This window comes from Amphiura filiformis, chromosome 1 (assembly GCF_039555335.1).
Source record: "Amphiura filiformis chromosome 1, Afil_fr2py, whole genome shotgun sequence".
Lineage (NCBI taxonomy): Eukaryota > Metazoa > Echinodermata > Ophiuroidea > Amphilepidida > Amphiuridae > Amphiura > Amphiura filiformis.
The window spans coordinates 3957780-3979759 of record NC_092628.1 but is presented as its reverse complement, the minus strand read 5'-3'; the positions used below and the strand labels follow the sequence as shown (position 1 = coordinate 3979759).

At 36.5% G+C, this 21980-nt stretch overlaps 1 protein-coding gene across 1 annotated transcript; it reads right to left on the bottom strand.

Moving 5' to 3' along the window:
* Positions 1–742: 742 nt before the first annotated feature.
* LOC140154545 (medium-chain acyl-CoA ligase ACSF2, mitochondrial-like) lies at positions 743–7352 on the bottom strand. Its single transcript, XM_072177114.1, has 6 exons — positions 7179–7352; positions 4958–5086; positions 4733–4786; positions 3440–3552; positions 2595–2880; positions 743–827 (listed from the first exon to the last, which is right to left on the bottom strand). Exons 1-5 carry the CDS (start codon positions 7350–7352, stop codon positions 2814–2816), a joined length of 537 nt encoding a protein of 178 aa, XP_072033215.1. The 3' UTR covers positions 743–827; positions 2595–2813.
* Positions 7353–21980: the final 14628 nt, after the last annotated feature.

Genomic DNA, 21980 nt, shown 5'->3' with positions numbered 1-21980 from the left:
ATGGCATCTCCGAATGTGGCTGATTCCTGTACAATAAAATGTGAATGTAATAAAACAAATAATCAAACAAGCAAGTTAAGTCTGGCTAGAGTTGAAGATATAATTAAATCTTCTCAGGTCTGATCAAAGGACTACCAATCGCGACCAGTGAACATGTTGGGTATCCAGGCTAGTGAAGTTGGAGTCCCAGGCAGCTAGCACGAAAAAGTTAAGGTGTTCTCTGCCTATATGATCCAAGACTGCAGCAAATAATGCACGTGCGCTGATGTTGATGCCTTGACAAGCCCCGCAGGGGGAGTGCATTAGACGCATCAACATCAGCACAAGTGCATTATTTTGTCTAATTTCTCGAGCAACAAGTAATAACAAGTTCATTAACCATTACCCTATTTCATACACGAGAAGAAAAAAACATGTGATTTTTTGCTGTTTTTATAACAAAGTTGGAATGTTGGAAAATAGAACCAATTATAAATGCATCAACCCGCCGAAAAATGAATCAAGCTTACGCGACGTGAACGCGTGCGAAAGTACTGCGCGTAGTACGCGGAGTGCACATTAGACACAATCAATGCATGGTTAAGATTTTTGTAACGCTTGCTCTGATTGGTTTTTGCTATCTAAGAGTGTATGAATAAATGCTGAACATAAAATTATATTTGAAGTAATAACAATAATGTATTTTAGTGATATTGTACAAACATTACAAACAAAAGAGCGATCCTTACAAAATCATATATCCAACTTTCTTCATATCCGAAGGCAATCATGCCGTTCAATACTGCATGTGAAGAAATAACGGTCGCTTTTGGCATCCCAGTACTTCCCTGAAATGATTTGTTTAAACAGTGATCCAAACAGTGATTCACGAAGTCCCAATATTCACACATGTGACCTGATCAAGTAAAATCAGTTGGAAGTTTGCGCCAAACATGCAAACACATTGTTTATTATACATGTATAGGACAACTTATTTTTTATTTGATAGTTAGTGCAGTATGACTGTCAATCAGAACACAATATAAGATCATACAAGAATAAAACTTAAAATTACTAAAAATATTTCTTTTTGCTATTGTTCCAAGATCCCGCAATGGCCAAGATCCTGTCTACACAACTCAGATAGCAAAAAAACGTTGGCAATGGTCGGCATGGTCGCGGTTGGTAAGCCGAGGCCAAGCTAACGTTAGGACAACGTTGTTGTGCCAACCTTAAACTATGGTTGATATAGGAACGTCAGGCCATCGTGAGGCCAACGTTGTTATGCCAACCTTATATTATGGTCGGCATACCAACGTCGAGCCAACGTAGCCAGCCAACGTAGCCAACATTGGGCCAACGTTGGCCCAATAACGTTGGCCCAACGTACAAAGTGCGTGACCCATATGAGCCAACGTTGGGCCAAAGTAGTGTTGATATCTGGGAAGGGAAACACCTGGTCTACCACAGTCTCAGTCCAAGTCCTGAAGACTATGTTTTCACTATCCTAGCTTATATGCTAGCGTTTTCTAAATGGTCTTCTATGTTGACCGTAGGCTCCTCTGTTGGAGACCACTCGAACAAGCTATCTGCTCCACTTGATAGTCAGATAACACACTACAGTAAGCCAAAGAACAAAGGTACCAGTTGTGTTCACCCCTGTATATCCTAATTAGAACAAACAGACAAACCCGTACTCTTTAGCTCTGATTTAAGACCTTATTCGTTGAAATTGGTTGAGAATTAAAGAAACTGTGCAATGGAGCAAACTGCAACTTTTAAATTAGCATCTTCTTGGGTTTTTGGATCGTCGTGCCTTTATTTCTTGAACGATTTCATCGAACGAGGTCTTACATTAGAGCTAAGAGATTCAGCTATTGGCTGCTTGTTCCAATTATGACAAATTTGTCTTTGGTTAGGATATACTAAGTACATTGGTGGTGAACGTAACTGGTACCTTAATTTTTTGGCTTACTGTATGCTCATTTTCCTCTCCCCAACACACAACAACCACGAACCAAAGTTTGAAGACAATTATGGTAACTTTTATACTACTACTGGCTAACATAAATTTCAGTTTCTCTCTAATCTGCTACCTTTTGTTTAATTATCCTCCACGCCTTATATTTAATTTGTTACCACTTTTGAATAATCACCCACATATTACAGCATATTACATCATTTCTAAATTTAGCTCATTACCTCATAGCTATTCATATTCATATTCATTAAACCGCCACCCCTTCCTAATATGAATTTCTTGAATGTTCGATGTGCAAACAAATAAATATACATATCAGAACAAGTGAAAACTAATGTCTGATGACAAAATTGCATATTGACATTTTTGGGCACACATGACAAAGCAAAATGTTAGTTCCAATTAAGACCCCAAAGATTCGCATAAACGTTCATATAGGCTCCCTAGACTTAACTGAAACTTTAGATACTAGATATTAGAACTAAAAGTGCTCTCCCGTAAAAATCCCACCGGCAAATAAGGGCACGGACACTTTATTTTTTGTTGGAATTTTCATAGGAGGGATTTCTCTTTTTGTATGTGTGCGTCATTATTGTCTCATAAAAATACCAGTTTTGAATAAAAAAATACTTACGGATGTAAATACTACACAGCATGGTTCATCCATATCAAGAGACATGCAGATTTTATTCACGTTGTCCATATCAGCCTCACTACCAAGTGTCATGAATTCATCGTAGCTATATACGCAACTTATAAAAAAATGTAACATTTTAGTTACATACATTGATACTACATGTACATTAGGTAGTGAAGTTTCGAAATATCACATATTAAATAAAGAATAGTTGTCTTACTTTCTCCATGATATCTGTTCTGGAACGGTACCACTGATGATGAAGAACTCAATATCTGGAACACTATTGAAATATATATATAAAAAATGGTTAACTCCTTCATTAGCTTTCTCCACTTGAACGTAAGACCTTACGAAATGTTAAACAAATTACAGATACAGCGCCTGAAATCCGGCTTAGGTGTGGGAGCACAAATAGTCTGAGCTCTAGCGGGCGGCTCCGCTTTGGCCCTGCTATACCCTTTATTTTGTAATTCTGGCAGCGCCAGCGGGAGCGCCAGTTCCCAGGTTGGATTGAGACCTGGGTGGTCAATGTATTTTGAAGGTTGCAGCCATAGCGAGGTCATTTTGTGCCTTTAATCCAATTTATTGTGTTTTGGATATGGGACACAAGGTAGGTGGTAAAACTCACTATAGGTTAGCGCAGCCGAATGCAGGTAGCCGGGCCAACCTAGAGTTGTCTTTGCGTATATAGCTTCGCTCAAATTAGAGGGCAGCTAGAGCCCTACTGGATCACAGACAGTTTATCCTCTTGTGCCTTAGACCCCACCCCCCTATGCTTTAAAAAAAATTAACTTATCTTATAATAGTTTGATTTTAACGCACTGTTTACAACTTTATACCGTTCAGAATGAAATCCGTCGTCAGATGTGTCCGTTAGTTCTGGAAATATTTCACACACCCTGTTCAAAATGTTTGACGGCGATCTAGTCAGGATGAGTCCTTTGCATTTGAGCTGTATAATAACAATAATAATAAAGGTCCAGCGATGCTTTTTTTTTCATTTTGATATTAAACTGGAACAAACAAAGAGTTGTTTACAGACAATAAAAATTAACAATGACCACTTGGTATGTCATTTTAAGTATCAGTGATGTTCAAAATCTCTAAAATGTTAATTGCTTTCATCCAGCAGTAGCGTCACAGTTCACTTGGATTGTCACAAATGACCACCATGGCTAAAGCTAAAAACACAGTATAAGCAACGGAGACAATACCGGGTAGTTTGGAATGATTGAAATCGTCGTGAAATTAACAACCCCAATGTATAGTTGAATGATCGGTTACAACTTTAAACTGCAAATTAGGTGCTTGACCAGGCGCGTAGCAAGCGGGGGGACAGGGTGGACGAAGTCCATGGGCCCCGAGGGTTCAGGGGCCCCGAGCACAAAAGCAAAAATTAAATAAGGGCTGATAATGGAGAGCAGGGCCGGATTTTTATACCATTGGGCCAGATGGACCCGGGTCCAGGGCAATTTTGGTCCCCCAAAATTGCCCTATGCATCTTTATTTTAACCCCAATAACAGCATGTTTTTGGTCAAAATAGGGCAACATTTTAAAATTTTCCGCGCTTCGCGCGCATTCAAATACCAAAATTTATGTTGATCCGGGGCCAAAGTAGTCTGAAATTGAATTGAACAAAATATGTTAGTCCGCTTTAAGTTAAACCAAAACTTGGCCACTGACTTGAGTGCACATGCCTTCCTCGGCACGTGAGTTCGGGGCCTCCAAATTTTGGCCTGGCCCAGGGCCCATAAGGTAGGCTAAATCCCGCCCTGGTTAAAAGGGCCCATACTGTTCCTTGTCCATGGGCCCCTGATGCTCTTGCTACGCCCCTGGGTGCTTCATGTGTACTTACGTTGCAGTTTGGCGTGCCAGCATTGTGCCCGCGGGTTGTTCCAGTCACTAAAACAACCCTGGTGGGTAAGAATCATTCTGATACAGCCTTTATTTTTCTCTACCAATTCGTGTGTATTACGTACCCGATAGATTTTACATCTATTATGAGCATGGGGTTGGGTAAAATTTGGAGAAAGAATTTGTTCGAAAGCAAAAGTGGGAGGTAGGGTGGTGTCAGTAATTTTTGGCAGGTCAAAAAGGGGGTCAAGCAGCCAGTATTCCATTTATTTCTTACCTTATTTAGTAAAGCTACAACCGTTGATTCTGGAAACTGTAATCTCAGAGGCACCTAGGAAAAAAAACCAGGAATTCATATTACACATCAATCTTTGAAATGTTCGTGCAAGTATACGAACTATGACTTTCATTTTAACAATAAAATAATAAAATAGAGTGAGATAGAGAAAGAGAGATAGAGACTAGAAAGAGAAGAAGACGATGAAGACGAAGAAATATTTACCAACATTATTCCAAGTTGGAAAGTTGCAAAGAGCGCCACCAGCCATTCCGAGTGATTCGCTCCCCATACTGCTATAGTATCACCCTTCTTGTAGCCCTTTGCAATGAGGGAGGAAGCAAATTGCTGGCTCTGAAATGGTATCAAAATACAAAAAAAGAACACAAGACAATATAATACAATACGGATCAATACAATACAATACAGTACAATAAAATACAATACAATAAAATACAATACAATAAAATACAATACAATAAAATACAATACAATAAAATACAATACAATAAAATACAATAAAATACAATAAAATAAAATAAAACACAATCAAATACAATACAATAAAATACAATACAATAAAATGCAATACACGAAGACATTATAAAGCGATATAAAACAAGTCGTTCTGAATTCGACAGAATGACGATTTTTGACCTGATTGTTTTGATCTTTAAGTAAATGCTAAATCTTACTCGCCGACGTAGATATCGAAATATTGATTTGGACTGTGATTAATGAAGTTGATAAAGAATTTTTTGATTATTTTAGCTGTGCAAATAACACCAATCCGAGAAGCGTTTACTGAATTTGGCCCTCTTGACGGAACCACAGATGTTCCAGTGCGGGAGATTTTATTTGTTCAATCAATACACCAATCCGATTATGTCATTACTGCGGTGTCCCCACCGTAAAACTGCAGTGTCCCAAGGTCGGGTGCCATCAATTACCAGTACGATGAAAACTTAGCTCACTTCCGGTAATTTTTACCGGCGTGACTTCTGCTGTTACGTAACAAAATGGTGAAAATAAGCCGGCAGATACGGTTTTTTTGGAAAACACTAAAAAATGGAATAGGCAAGTAATTTCTCGCTTAATTCCCGTATTGAACCCATAGATAAGATATGATATAAAGTATTAAGTAAGCAATATCGTTTAAAAGTTGAATTACGGATGTTTATGTTGCCCGAAGTAGCTTAAAAATTAGAAAATAAGCATGTCACGATCACTAAAACGATTATATCCACAACTGTGAGCAAACGCGGGTGAAACGCTTTTCTGTCATGATAGACATTAACCAACTTAGGTTGAAAAAGTTGCTCTCAAATAGGCCTGGTGTCGTATTCATGCGTGACCATTGGTGACCAATGTCACCCGGAAAATTAGCAAAAATTAGCAGCCGGCACTATCCATATATCGATTAATAATCGTCTAGTGATGTTTATTTATTGATGCAAAACAAAACAAAATTCTTTTTGATATTGAGGGGATGGGGTTGGAAATATTTTTCTTGATGTATAGTGAATCCAGCACCTTTTGGAAACAAAATAATGTTATCTTTACTAATTATTTTTGCCGCCCCTTTTTCTTCCGCCGCCCCTGCTTTTACCCCGTGGGCTCGCGCCCCCAAAACCCCCCACCCCAAAAAAAAAAATACGCGCATGCTTTTGCCTTTAGTGCTAGAGGTTGACGATTCGCACCCCTATCGTTTTCTTTTGGAATCTTTTTTCTCTCTTGTCTTGTTACGGGGGTGAGGGGTGGATGGGTGTCATTTATAATCATTTTGCAATTTCTATGTAATACGTTTTTTAACACTGTTTTCCCTCCAATTTTTTCTATGCGTTTATCAAATCATGAGACAGATTCAGCCATAAATGAACGAATGAATCTTCCTTTCAAATTCATTTTGTACGCGGCGGCAATGAGGTGTCACATGCGCAGAAATAAATTCTGCTTCGACTGAATATCCCAAATTTGGAATAATGGTTATTCATTAAGAGGGGTAATTACTTTTTGGTAGGCGTTTATATTGGTCTGACCATGAGTTTTTTAAATATTTAGCGCAATCCTATCCAACTTCATCCCTCTAAATAGCCATCGGTCCAGAAGGACTTTCGTAATGTAACTTCAAACCTGATTAATGCAAACACTAATATTGATGCACCAAGAACGGTATTTCATCCTCAGTCTTCAGGGCATGAGCTTTGTCTAGGTCAAAGACTTGAATCAAACTCTATCTATCTATCTATCAATCAAAATTTACCCAAAGAATTAATCTGTGGTAACTTAGCAAAGAATTTTCTAAATAATGATAATAAGCAAAGCAATTGGTTACGTCACAATATCTTAAATATTTTATCGGGATGGGCACTTACATTGCTCGCAACAGGATTTAAAATACTTGACACACATTTAAAACATATAATGATCTATTTACATTACATACCTGTTCTTTCATTTGTTTGAAAGTAATTCTCTCTTTGTCGACATAAAACACATACATTTCTTTATCTGAATACTTGTCAGCCATTTGATACAACTGTTGTCCCACGGACATCCCAATAAAAGGCTGTTTACATGGAACATGGAAGTAACTCTTCGTCAATTTCTTTGTCGCCATTTTTGTGATTTCGACGGCTTCAAATGTTCAGCAGCCTCTACTGGCTTCCAGTGCGGAAGCGCATTATTAACCTCATTAATATTCACGAGTAAATCATGCCACCGTATTAGCCAATCACAAGTCTCCCCCCGATCGTTTGTCATATCTACACGACAACCTCATCCCCATAGTCAAAGTTCGATCAAACCGAATGCTACGGGTCTTGCAACTACACCATGTTTTTGAAATTTCATGACTATTAACAGAACCACGCTTTATTATCTTGGAAATGAACATCTGATCTTAAATTATTTAATTACAAAAAATTAAAATTTGTATATAATTTGCCAAATGTTATACAATTTGCCGATATCGTATATAACTCTGCGTCACTAAAGTTGCGGTATATGCAGAACGCGACTGTGCGATAATAAACTTCTGATCACATCTGTGCATGTTATAGAATATTTTATGTGTGTTTGAATTTGTTTTTGCAAACTCCATATACTGGTCCCATTTTGTTTTACGACACAATCTGCGCGAAAAGTACATTGCTCATTTGGAATGAAACTTTTCAATTAAATGGATTTGCATTTTAAATGAAAATGTACCCTTCTAAATAACTACAACCACGTTCTTTTTTGAATAAAATTTAGTTTTAACATTCAATTCAATTCAAGTTTTATTAAAAATGCATATTGCAGGCAAATAGCTGAATTACATACATTTCACAATATTTTAAAAATTAAATGATATAATACAACTGCATGTTTATAGAAAAAGTACAATAACCCAGCCTGGTCTCCCAACTCATCATCATCATCGTCATCATCCTAAGCCATCGTCGACCCACTGCAGGGAGCAGGCCTCTTTTAATGTTTGGGTATTTTAACGCCACAACTAAACATAACTAAATAATTGGCGTGGTTGATGACAAAATCAGCTATCGTTATATTTTTTGAATTTTAACAATTAACCACACCATTCCTGAACAAATAATTTTACGAAACGACCTCATTTTCAAACATTTCCACGGATTCAAATATCAATCGATGATCTGTATTCAGAGTGCTAATCACTGCGCATCATAAGCGCATATCAGAGTGTCTAATGTCATTGATAGATATTTGACTCCGTGGAGGCAGTTTCGTAAACTTCTTTATTTCAAAAACGGAACGGTCAATTGTGAAAATTCAAAAAGTGTGTGATAGCTGATAATGTTCCTAAACCACGTCGGTCATTTAATTTGGTTAATGCCTTAAAAAACTCGAAAATTAAGTTCCTACGATACAATTCTTTCAGGGACATAATGTTTGTGCACATCCCATTCAAGATCTTCTGTGATTTAAACACCAAGAATCGTGACACAACTCGTTGACTGCATAACTCCATAATACCGTTTAAATTGACATCTGTGTAACAGCTGAGTAGTTTCATTTAGCTGTTGCTAGACAAATAAAATTTACAATTCAATTAAGCGCATTTAAATGTTAAAAGAATCATACCCTTTCTTTGGTGATTAATAATTTGTTTTTAATAGCGTTTAACTTGACATTAAGCATGTTCAGTGAACCAACTGTGTACTTTCATAGAGCTGTAGCTATGTAAAAAGGCAAAACATCGAGACATATCAATTCAGATTCTTTATATTTTAGGTACCTATTTGCGAGTAATGTTAGAACAAAAGTCACAAAACAAATCTGTTGATCGATATGAGTCTATTTTCATGACCCCTGACCTTCATGATAACCAATACTATATATAACGGACAGTACATTCCATCCAAATGCGCCGTGGTACTGAATTACCCGAGGCCAAGCGTGAGAAGCAAAGTATCCAGAGATTTTAATCATTTCAAAATCATGCTTGTAAATAATACAGACCAGGCAAATATATCTATACAATGTTATATCTATAAGCCAAAAAATATTTTAATATTTGTAATGATAACATTATTGCAATAATAAATTGATTGTTAATAATTACAGCAATTTTCCCGATATGTCAGAGGTCAAAGTGTCCCAAAACCGCTCTCAAAAACCGGAAGTTACATGCATGACAGGCCGAATGTTACCACCATCGTGACGAGATCGCAAAATGTAATTACTGTCAGCTGTTTAGTCTGGTGAACTGTATGTGTTAATCATCACAAGCTCGAGCAGTACCTGATCTTACCTTCTGAAAAAGATATGCGACTGACGTTTATGTTGGGCGATATATTGGGCAATATAGCTGCAAATACACTTTCTATCGACATTTATGACACACGTCATGTCACCTTTTGTTCGTTTAACTCAGGGGGTATTTTAACGTGCCTCCTGGCACGTTTGTGCAGTGAGAATACAAATTCGTGCAGTGAGAATTAAAAATCCGTGCTTAAAATATTTCTATTATTCAAGTTTTGACCACACTAATGACCAAGAAATTAAAGCGTTCCCCAGTACACACAAATCGCTCATGTCGGGTTACATTGAGGGTATAAAACGTATGAATATTTTCAGGACCTTTATTAAACCCGACATATGAATGTTTTTAAAACGTTTGTACAAAAACTAAAACACGTTTACAACAAGTTTTATAACGTTTAATATATGTTTGTGTTTGCTGGGTCCTTCAATAAAAACAAGACAGATCGAGTCAAAAAATTCTATTGAAAATGTTTAATTTGAGTAAAAAAATCACGCAAATATTGCCTTGCAACGCCCTTTCGCCCCAATGTTTTGATCACTCAGGGCGCAACAGGCGTAGGAGCAGAGTGCTAAAATGTGTGTAGGCCTATTTTATGCAACTTTGCAGAGTTTGTATGCGTTTCTGTATTCTTATTAACATTTGAAAAACATAATACCATTCGTAAAATACAATACCATTTGTAAAATATAATACCATTTGTAAAATATAATACCATTTAACTCGATATCAGTAAACCAGCTGTGTACTTTCATAGTACAAAAATTACAATTCAATTAAGGAATGGGATATTAACGTTAAGCGACGTTTTCACGTATTTTTGTGGGAGCTGAGAGTACACCAGACCTATCGAATTGCATTCTAAATACGAGGAATGTCCTTCTGATCTGATATCAAATAATTTAGATTTTTTTTTAAATTCGCGATATAATACAAATTTTATGATAAATTATTAAAATTTGATAATTTTAAAATTTTTGATATTTAACAGTCCTCGAAGTAAACTTTATAAATCTAATGATATGTACTAAAAGTGTATGTAGCTGGGATGAAAAGCCGACGATCAATTGAAAATGTTGACCTTTTTTTGGTGTTTAAAAAAAAAAATTCCATATCTTCAATACGAGTGGTCAAAATTTTCCATTGATCATCGGCTTTTCATCCCAGCTACATACACTTTAAGTACATACCATTAGATTTATAAAGTTTACTTCGAGGACTGTTTAATATCAAAATATCATTGTTTAATCATTTGCCATAAAATGCGTATTATATCGCGAATTTCAAAAATCTAAATTATTTGATATCAGAAGGACATTCTTCTTATTCAGAATGCAATTCGATATGCCTGATGTGCTCTTATATCCCACAAAAATACTGCCCAAACGTCCATACCCCATCCCTTAAATGAAATTCTATCTTTTTAGATAAACCCAAAGATTTTATTTTCTGATTAATTTTTACAGAGATTGTTATTTCATGAAATTGTAGACAATGTATGAATTTTATACAACTTTGCATTCGTTTTTGTTAATTTGGCCTTCGTGAACAGGTGTGTATATTCATTAAGTAAAACAAATGTCAATCAATTAAAGGGATTTTAATTTTAAAGAAAACCCACCCTTCTAAATAACACTAAACATTTTCTTTTCTGATTAACATTGTATAGAGATTGCAATTTTATGAAATCGTAAGCACCTGTGTGCATTTTGTGCAACGTTGCAGAGATTTTATCCGTTTTTGCATTCTGATTAACATTTTTAATCGTTAACTTGTCATTAGTGAACCAGGTGTGTACTTCCATCGAGTTCTAGCTATAGATTTAAAACAAATATGACATATGGATCTATATAATCAATCTGACTTATTTTACTTGTGTATCGTTCCCGGACACCTGGATATTTGGTTTCATCTAAACCTAAAAAATAGCGAGATAAAGATCGGGGAAAGTCGCCCATGTTCCACACAGATGCCCTCCAATATGGCGACCGACGCTAAACGGTCTATAGGTCCCTTATTGCGTGCTTTGTCAATGGTATAGCAACAAATTGCGGAATAGCCCAAATCCAGCGGGTATAGGACACGTGACACGTGACGTACGAGGCTGACGAAGATACAGGCTGACAGCCCCATTCAAAATAGACGGTTAGCAGTTACAAATTGAAAAACAACATACTTAGAGTGGGGTACTTTCTCATACCCCAACAGTTTTAGAATAACATAATTTTTCTTTGACACCACATAAACACATTTAGAATTGTTTGTGAAGATTTCATGTTTATGTGTTATACGAATGGCGACGTCAAAAATGGCGATATCACATCCGCCCATCTGCCCAAATCGTATGTAAGTCGTTTCGGTGGAATTAAATATGGAAACATCGCCTAGTGGCGCTGCTTCAAATAAATCAGAAACTGGAAGGCGAACACACCTCTCGACCCCCACCCCCGTGCCCACGCACAGTCTGCTTGGGCATGGAGGCAAAAGAAACTAACAAGCCAATGTTACGTGCAGTGTTGTTTTCCCCCTAAAATGGCCTCTGGTTTAACTCGACCATCGCATTGGAGATGATCTTCAGGAAAATTAACAGTCAATAAGTCAAGTCCTCTTGCACTTCGCATCAAATTCCTCTCACACACTATCTCTCCATTTGTCTTCTTTCAATAAAGTTTTAAATCATATAGCGTCACGCTTCGCTAATCCATGTGATATAAACTCCTCTTTGCATTGCTGATAAGCAAATAATTATGTGACTGTACAGCAGCACGAATGAACCGTAAATGTAATAAATTGAATTCTGAGTTACAGCGTAAAATGTGCACGAATGTCGTATTCATCCGTTGGTTCGACAAGTATCTCATTTGGATAGTCAAACACCTTTTAATCCAATCAATAATCCTATTGTTGAAGAGGATAATAAGCTTCTACCTTTGATGTCTATAGAAAACAATAATAGCTCTGGTCTTCGTTTGCTTTGGCTAAATCCTGTCCAAGTGGTGGATTACAAAATCATTGTATTTTGTCTAGATATATATAATAAACAATTAACAATGAGAGGATATTCCTGAACCTCGTTGACTCGGGGATGATTTGAAATGACCACCAAATATGACTATTTGGTATTTAAAACCAGCAATGTAGAAGAAGAGACACATGTAAAAACGAAAAAAGGTACCATTTTGTTGAAAGAGCAAAGTTCAACAAACCATATCCCCGCTTTTGGATATCGTTTGAAGTCAAATGATATACCATTTTAAAGCTTATATTTTCTAAACACGAAATAAAACAAATAATATCTTATTCGACAATCTAAACAACGCTTTCAAATGTAGATGGACCTGTTAGATTTGACCCCACGTGAATATTGAACCTCGAAATTTAAAGACTTCATTTGTCGACTTTGTTCAGGCGACTTTAAAGAAAGTCTGTGGTCACACGATTACGTAAGAAACTTAAATCAAAACAGAAACTGCTTTCTAAAAGTTCTTGGATTGAAAAAAAAGGGTACAGACAAAGGTATTGGTAATAACACTCGTCAAGAGTTTAGGTAGGACACTAGGAAACCACGTGACCAAATCCAAAACCAATCCTAAAACTTTTAATTTCAAAAAAGCCATTGAACCAGTCGGTGTCAATCAGTACCGTGTACCGAGGTGCCATGGTAGCTGGAACCAGTGTACTGGAAGAGCTAAGTCCAATAAAAGCTAACAATTGTTGAAAGTGTCAGCTTTTCATTACGCTGTTGTTGTTGTTTCAAAATAATATTAAAACTAATTGAAACTGTCAATATTTTGGTACTTCATTGTACTTGTCATTATAACTATATCTGGACGTTCATTGAACTTGTGGGTTTTTCTCAGGGCATTACCCTTATAATAGTTTTGAACTACAAGAGTCGAATGGCTACCGCCTATGAAAATCGTTTGGTAATCTTGATAAATTGTATATTTAGTTAGTTTTGCTATCACTGCTTTATTTGGGATTTGTCGTTTTACGTTCAAATCAAAATCACTGTGACAAACAGATTGTAAAATACGTTTAGATGAAATATTCCTTCCTGGAGGTGCGAATGTTGATATTTAGAGATTCGGTCCAAAGCACAAACTTCAACGTCTAGAGGATTATAAAGGACAGTTTTTAAGACCATCATCTGTTTTGTATTGTAGGTCTGATGAGCTTACCAAATAAACAGTCTGTTTGACCCATCAAGAAAACCTCATCTGATCCCATTTCAATCTCAGTCAGTGAAAGCACAAAGGCGAAACAACAATTGACCTCCCAGTACACACTAAATGTCCTTGGGTTTAAAACAAATGTTAGGTTTTGCCAACAGAGGACCACTTCCTTGATAAATCATCTAATATCTATTAATTGACAGACTCTCAAAGAACAAAATATATATCCAAGCAATATCTAAAACCGGGATCTAAAGCTTTTGTTATGCGTAGTCGCACTTAAAGTTGACCGATGCATGTTAAAATCAGCACAATACACCTTTTTGCTAAGAAATTAATTTTCGTGGTCAAATATAAAGCAATATTTGTTTTCCTTCAGAAATGCCAGTTAAAAACATAGTGCTCGGATATACATTTTGTTTTAAATCCTGGTGTTAAAATTAGGCATGAAATATCGCTCAATGTAATATTTTTGATTTTTATAGACCTTTTAGTTCGCCCGCGAGCTTTTTTCGGTATTCACTTTTTGGCATTTTAAACTAACATAGTTAGCTGCATAAAGATATTTCCCACCTCTGTAAGGCACATCGTTTGGGTTTATATATTATAGTTTGGTCAGAATTTCCGTTTAGATTTCACTTTTTTCACTTGCGACTGTCAAAATGTTCAATCAGTACTTCATTTCTGATATAATCAGCAGAAATAATCGATATTTCTATTGTGGCTTGCAAAATCATCCATCCATGGGTACATTCACGAATTGATTTTGACAAAATTGGTAGTCAGAATTGAAAAAATGTTGCAATCAAAACCGAAATTCTGACAAAACTATGACATATAGTGTGCCTTTGTGTGCTTTAGAAAGTTGCGAAATATCTTTTCGAAATTGGCAAAAACGTTGACCCCCCAAAAAGCTCGCGCCCAACTTGAAGCCCGTGAAAATCGAAAATGTTACACTAGAAGCCTAAATTTTACATCAGGGTTTGAAAAAAATATAGAGTACCAAGCATTATAGTTTTCTTTTGATATTTACAGAAAAATTTTTTTGCTTCTCATTTGGCCGAGAAAATTAACTTTATATTGAAAAGGTGTAACTCAACATTTTGCTCATTTCAACACCAAATTCGATAGTTTGTATTACCTCATTAAATGACTGAGTATGCCTTGTACAACAATAGATATCGGTTGACCGTTCTGAGTGGTTGTAAAAATAACTGATACTCCATGTTCGACCAAGCCAAGCATGCAGTGCATGAATGATATTTTTGATAGAACTATGGACAGAATAGACAGATGAAATGACATAATAAAACAATAACCCATGGCAACCTCTGCATTAAAGTTTTAACTGCATAATAGGCTGTCAAATTTCAAGACCCACTAGGTAAAATGCAATGTTTTTGGACAAATTCTACCTCAAAACTGTCGCCATGATCGTCTGATCCAATAAAACTTGCACCTCTAAATCATTTATAATTAAAGACAGAGATAAAAACAATTTATCGCGTCTGATGTCACTGTCAATTACGATCCTTGATTGGTTTACACAGGTTAATCAGCGCGTAAAAGGAAGACCGATCTATCTGGTGCTGATCGGAGAAAAGGAATAGCACCAAATGGCGAAATATTACGTACTTTTACAAGGCAAAAAGCAGCTTTTCTAGGCATTGTCGACATGGTGCCTTCACCAAAGAAAGTTTCCTACTATAAAGACCTAACTTTTGAGATGGATTGCATGTCGAAAGGTGCAAAATTAACAATAAGGCGCGGCCGCCCGGTTATAAATCCGCGTTCAGCAAGTCATCATCCCGACACTTGTAAACAAACCGTGCTCGAGTTTGATTGACAGGTGACGTCAGACGTGATAAATTGTCTTTATCTTTGTCTTTCATTATAGTAAAGATGACTATTTCAGGGATGTATTTTTAGCAAAATAAAACCTGTCTATTCTGTAAAATATATATCTTCTTACTACCTACCGTTCAAAATAATTATATTCTTATTGGGTCAATATTCTGATTGCGGGAGATTGTTGCTTTGGCCTAAAATTAAAAGGGCATTTCGTGATCCACAGCCTCATCCCCCCACTTTTCTCAAAAAAAGTTGAGATTTTTATATCACTGGAAACCTCTGGCTACATAATGTTTATGTACAAAAAAATTCCTGCAGATTAATTCGTTTAGAAAGATATTGTGAAATTTGAATTTCGTTCTGGTATACCAGAACGAAATTACAACACATTGTCTATGGAGCAGTGTAATACACACAATCATGCATAAGTCGCAAACGCAAAATCGGAATCAACTGACATTTTGGGAATAAGCTTTTTTCGTGGATATCTACTGACAAATGTCATAAAAAGAGGATGATAGGATCACGAAATACTCCTTTAGCCTGTGCTAATTAAATTGATACATTGTCCGACGAGCGTATTTCATAGAATCCTATTCCTCAGATCCTATTAACATACAGAGGAATATATATATACGCCCAAGCCAGGTTGAAGAGGTCAAAGGTTTTTCTTGAAAAGCCTTATTGTCTTCTAACAGACGTAAATACGGATGATTTCAAGCTTTTCATCTATACACAAGTTATATTAACCTGACCATGGTGTTAGACTTCTTAATTTCCCATTGGATGGAATAGATTGTGTTTTTTTTCTTTTTAACCCCGACATGATTATTAAGATAACCCAGGTCTCTCTTTCTTATCTTTTGTGAGATTGTTGTAACTGGTCTTAAAAGGACCGCTGGCTAGGCCCACGTACGATACAACTCCTCCTACCAAATCTGCTATGGCCTTAATTTGACACAATCGACAAAGCACTTTTCTCCTAATGGTTGCATTGCTGACAATAGCAAGTTTTTGTGAGATTTTATTATTTACTTCATATTCTTCATGCACCTGTAGCTGATCTTAACGCGCTTTTGTTTATTGCTCCGTGGAAATTGCTTGTTGAGGAGCTTCAAAAATTGACCAACTGTCAATCCTTCTTAAATCTCCCCAATAAGAGACTCGCTTGTCAAACGCTTGACAGCTCGGTTGAAATATGGCAGCAATTAAATAAATTTAATAAACTTTAATATGCAGGTAGAAAGAGTTGCGTATAGGGCTCAACGTTCTGAAGTGGACATAAAATTGCCATTTTAATATTAAGGTTATTATCGGTCAAAATTGACTTATATATAAAACTAATTTCTTGCCGTAAGCCTTCACTTTCGATTGTGTGTGTCATCTGCAGACAATTCGTTGTGGATAACGAAACCTAAAATCATGTTTATTGCGTAGAAACCAAATATGACTGGTATCCGTAGGATTCTACCATTGCTTGCATTGCTCACTTGGAGCCCATGTGGTGCAAGTACCGGTAAGTAAGAAGATTCGTATCACTTTACAAAGCTGTATAAGATTTCTCTGGTAAAAATGATTATGATTCGATGTTATCATTTAAAAAGGTTTTACACTAGCAATAATTAGCCCTTACTGAACATGTTCATCAGGACTATTATTGAAAATAGAGACGATTTTCATAATTCTAGTGAAATAAAAAGTTGTATACAACGCGGTTGCCAGTTGGTTTCTTCAGGAGATCGTCAAACACGTGAGTTGTATTGCCCATCGTCCCTGTTCATGGTGGTGCTCTGTTGTCTGATTTTCGCTGTTTCTTTGATCCATCGTTTGTATTTGTCTGCCTCTTTGCCTAAAATCTTAGCCTCATCCCAGTCAATAATGTGGTCTTTCTCGAGAACATGGTCTGTGATGGCTAATTTATTGATAGCTGATCGAGAAGTTTTTCTGCTTGCTCTCGTGCGAACATTAACACACTTTATTATCGAAAATGCACGTACTGGCGATGCCGTGGCGAAGATACAGGGCTGACAGCCCCATTCAAAATACACGGTTAGCAATTACAAATGAACAATTAACATACTTGCAGTTGGGTACTTTGTCGAACCCCGACGCACAGTGGGCCAGAATCGCCTCAAAGTGTGCCAAAATTATAAACGGACAATCAAACGCATACAAACATGGTAAAATAACTATATTAGGGGTTTTCGAGGCTGCAGAATTCAATGGAAGCATTTTTAGAAATGTATGACGTCATCAAAATGCTGAACGGTGATTGGTCGGTTATTTTTACAACAGTATTTCAGATGATATATGTTAAAATTTTAATTGAAAAAGCAAAATAGGGGTTCCAAGGGGAGCAAAATTCAATGATGACATTTTGGAAAGCGTATGACGTCATTAATATGCTGATATATGATTGGTCAATTATTCCTCCCGCCATAATTCAAATGCCTGTGTAAGAATTATTATAAAAACTTTCAAATCGGGGGTTTTAAGGACTGCGGAATCCAATAGAGCCATTTTCCAAGGCATATGACGTCATTAAAATAACGAGCCGTGATTGGTTAATTACTCTTACAACAGTGATTCAAATGTCCGATTGGAAAAGTATTATCAAATAGCATATTCAAGGTTATACGGATTGCAAAATTCACTGACGGCATTTTCTAATACGTATGACATCAATAAAATGCAGACATTGTAATTGTTTAATATAAGTAAACAAACAACCAGCCAGACTAAATGTTGGGGTGGGGGAAAAATTTGTAGGTGATTCTTCCTGCCGGACTCCAAAACGTTGCCATTGTCTTAAACGTAATTTTGGCCCTAATTTGCAACCCATTAATATACCAATTTCCTTGAAAAAGCAACCGATTTTGCTCAAATTGGGTGCTTTTACCAATATGTTTATCAAAATACACAATAATACTGGGCGTTTTCGTCTATGGTGAAAAACCACCCATCGCTTTATCAAAATTGGCAAAAAGCACCCCAAAAGGCAAGCACATAATACGTATACCATGTCAATGGAAGATCCCCACCCGGATGTTACAACTTCAACGTCATCACAAACGACAATAAATAATTTGATTCAAATTGCAATTCTCCATTACAGACACGTGATTTGGTCGTTCGCTATAAATGCGAATGTGAATTAGATTTTTTCAAGTAGGCCTAGACGTAATACCAAATCTAGATGTCACATTTAAAATTGGCAGACCATGGGGTTCTTGTGTCTTGAGTTTCTTTCATGCATAAATTCTATAATTTATATGAATGTTCAAAGCAGAATAGAATGGGCATGTAATATATGAATGCACGTTTCAATCAAAAGGCTAATGAGGTTAGAATAGACCTAGGCCTACTCTAATTCCCTGATATTCATAATTTTAAAAACAATTATTTTTCCGACCAAAACGACCACAACTTTATCACATGTCCTTAATTTCAGCACAGAGCTTAGGGTTTTCATATGAACTGTGAAACTGAGCTACTTTCATGAAATTGTTTTATGATATATACCATTATCATGATTAAAACGTCACAAAACTAATCCAAAAACTAATCCAAATGTATAGTTAGCATATGCCTTGTGATGCTGCGTATATCAGGCTCTTTTCTTCTAAAAGATCATGTGCTTTCCTTTTCTTTGAACGATCGACAGTGCCTCCCACATATTCGATGGACGTCTCGGCCCTTCTAGGAGGTGCTGGTGCTGATGAAGTTCCTTCAGAATGAGCAGTGCTACGAACCTCTGCAGCTGAAAGTTCAGCTGCTGCATTGGAGTTCTTCATCAAATGTCAGTTTCCGGTTAAGCCAGTCTTTATTTTGAGTGTAAAATAATCCACATAGTGTCTACAGTGTCTTTTAATACCTTTCAAAATGTTAAGCTATATGTTATCTGGCAGTTCAATTCTATGATGAATGTGCAAAGCATCCATACAAACATGGTAGGGCCTATGATAAATTTATATCTGAAAGTGAGCCTGCTGCATAAGCAGCATAAAAAACGTTTTTGATAAAGATTCCATGATTTTGTTTTATCTCGAACAATGATGTTTTAAAATATTGAGACCTTATATGCTATTTCTTAGAGCAGAGTTGTAGTGAAAACCGCAAAATCCCAAGGGTATTTAAGCAATATGAGGGCGCCATGCACATGACATGATAAACCCGTACGCCGTACTGATCCATCAAAATCAGCTGAAATGTGAGCAAATAGGGTACATTGTATGGACCCTGGAATGCAGGCTGGCAAATATTTGCAAAAACCATTGCCATCAACATAGTTCTAAGACTTGTCTACAACTGATAACATTATTTTTTGAACAGGAATCGACAGGAATCCAAACTAAATTTCTATTTTTCCCCAAAAATGCATATTTTTACCGTATTTCACCAAATTAGCCCCCTCATTACTCCTGATTAATACAATTATTTATATTTTGGCTTGAATGATCTGGTTTGACTACTACTAGGTATGACATATGCACAATGGCAAGACAACAGTTTCTCATTTACTAACGTTACATTAGTTGTTCTCAAAATTCACACTTTTACCATTTTAAGAGAAAATTTGACACTTTTGGGTCAAATTCATGACTAAACGACACTTATGAAATCCATCGAAACATATATTATGGGCCAAATAATATACTTCAGAATGTTTTCTTTCTCAAACAACTGAAAAAGTTTGGAAATTCCACATTCACCAAATTTTAATTTTGGCACACTTTGATTCCGCCCTGGCCCACTGTGCGACGGTTATAGAGTAAGATAATTTTGCTTTGACACCACATAACAAATTTAGAATTGTTTGTGAAGATTTCATGATTATGTGTTAATCCAATGGCGACGTCAAAATTGGCGATATCGCTTCCATCACCGCCTGCTTTCATACACGCTACGCGCGCGAGCGCCCTCTATTTTTGCCCCTGTCCAGACCTGGGGACAGACTCTCGTAACGTAGCTCAAACTGTAATCTTAAGTATTTAAGACTACTGGTCATCGCTATTATTAATTATAGTAGCACATAAACCTAGGTGCATTCATCTGTGTTTTTGGTCATTCTTTTGACCATATGGCGCTGATTAACCTTAAAGCCATATTGAAACATTGCCATACATTGACATACTCAAAACTCAGTATATTCGCTATAAACATGATGATAGTACAATTGTAATGTAGTTTATAGTTTAGGAATGTTCTCCTATTGCTGTCTTACTGAGCTGTCACTTCTATAGAGACAATGATACACTTCAAGCTTATTGTCCCCTTTTTCATTCTGTTTGGTCGTCATTATCAATAGGGTAGTTATCATTGATTACGGGCAAATTACGGTCAACTGTATTTAGTAACTGTCACCTGACGGTCTAGATAGTATAGACCCTAGATCATAGCTATCTTCGAAGATGTTATCTAAGAGGAGATGGTGTCTAATATTCGCATCCCCAACCGAGAACATATGCCAAATTACTTCCCACCCTTTAGAACATAATTCTCGTTCAAGTCTCGTGAAGTGGTCTCTTGCAAAAAATGTAAGTTCCAGTATTTGATTTAATTCAAAACTTTGTGTCTTTTGAAGTGGTCATTCCTTATGTAGTCCAAACTTGTACAATTGAATAGAAAGTGATCAACTGATCCCTCCTGGTTTATAAAGACCCGTGTTTATATCTGAACATGACTTCTTCCTTCCTTCCAAATCTAAAGAGTTAGAGTGGGCTTTGAATTTTAAGTTTGACCCATAAAAATTCAGTTTATCAAGTAGGTATGGTTCTATTTGATGGTCGCTCTTTGTACCTAACACAGTCGTCAAGAGAAGATTTGTTAAAGGCTTTGATTCTCGAATTGTCATAATCAAGCTCTTTATTTACATTCTTAAAGGTGTTTGACCAATCTGCACTGCTTGATTGATCGGTGGACCCATAATTGTAAAACATACTCATATTACGTTTCTCTAGAGAACTTTCCATATCACAAAGCCAGCCCCATTTCAATTTGTCTTGGAAGATTGCTTTAAACAATAGTTTTGGTAACCTGTTTTCATCCATATCCTGAAGTCTCTTAAAGTACTTGGCACGAATATTATTTTGGTAGAGGCAATAGTTTGCCATCCAAGATCACCATATAGGTCCTCTTTAGCAACGTTTCTTGGTGCTTTGAGAATAGCTCGAGCCATGTGGCACACCGACACCGCCTGGCTAATAATTATTTGGTGCAGCAGAGACATTAAAATGAATACACGGGATCGATACACGTGAATTGCTATGCACGATTTTGATATCAGACGAAAATCTTCGGATACCGGGTTAGAAAATGATGAATATCTCCCGTAAATGAATTTTTCTCAAGAAACCAGATGTGGTCTCATACACTTGAAAATACGTGTTGAACAGATATGATGGTCGGTAGAATGCGCTTTGAAAATTGGCCGTGC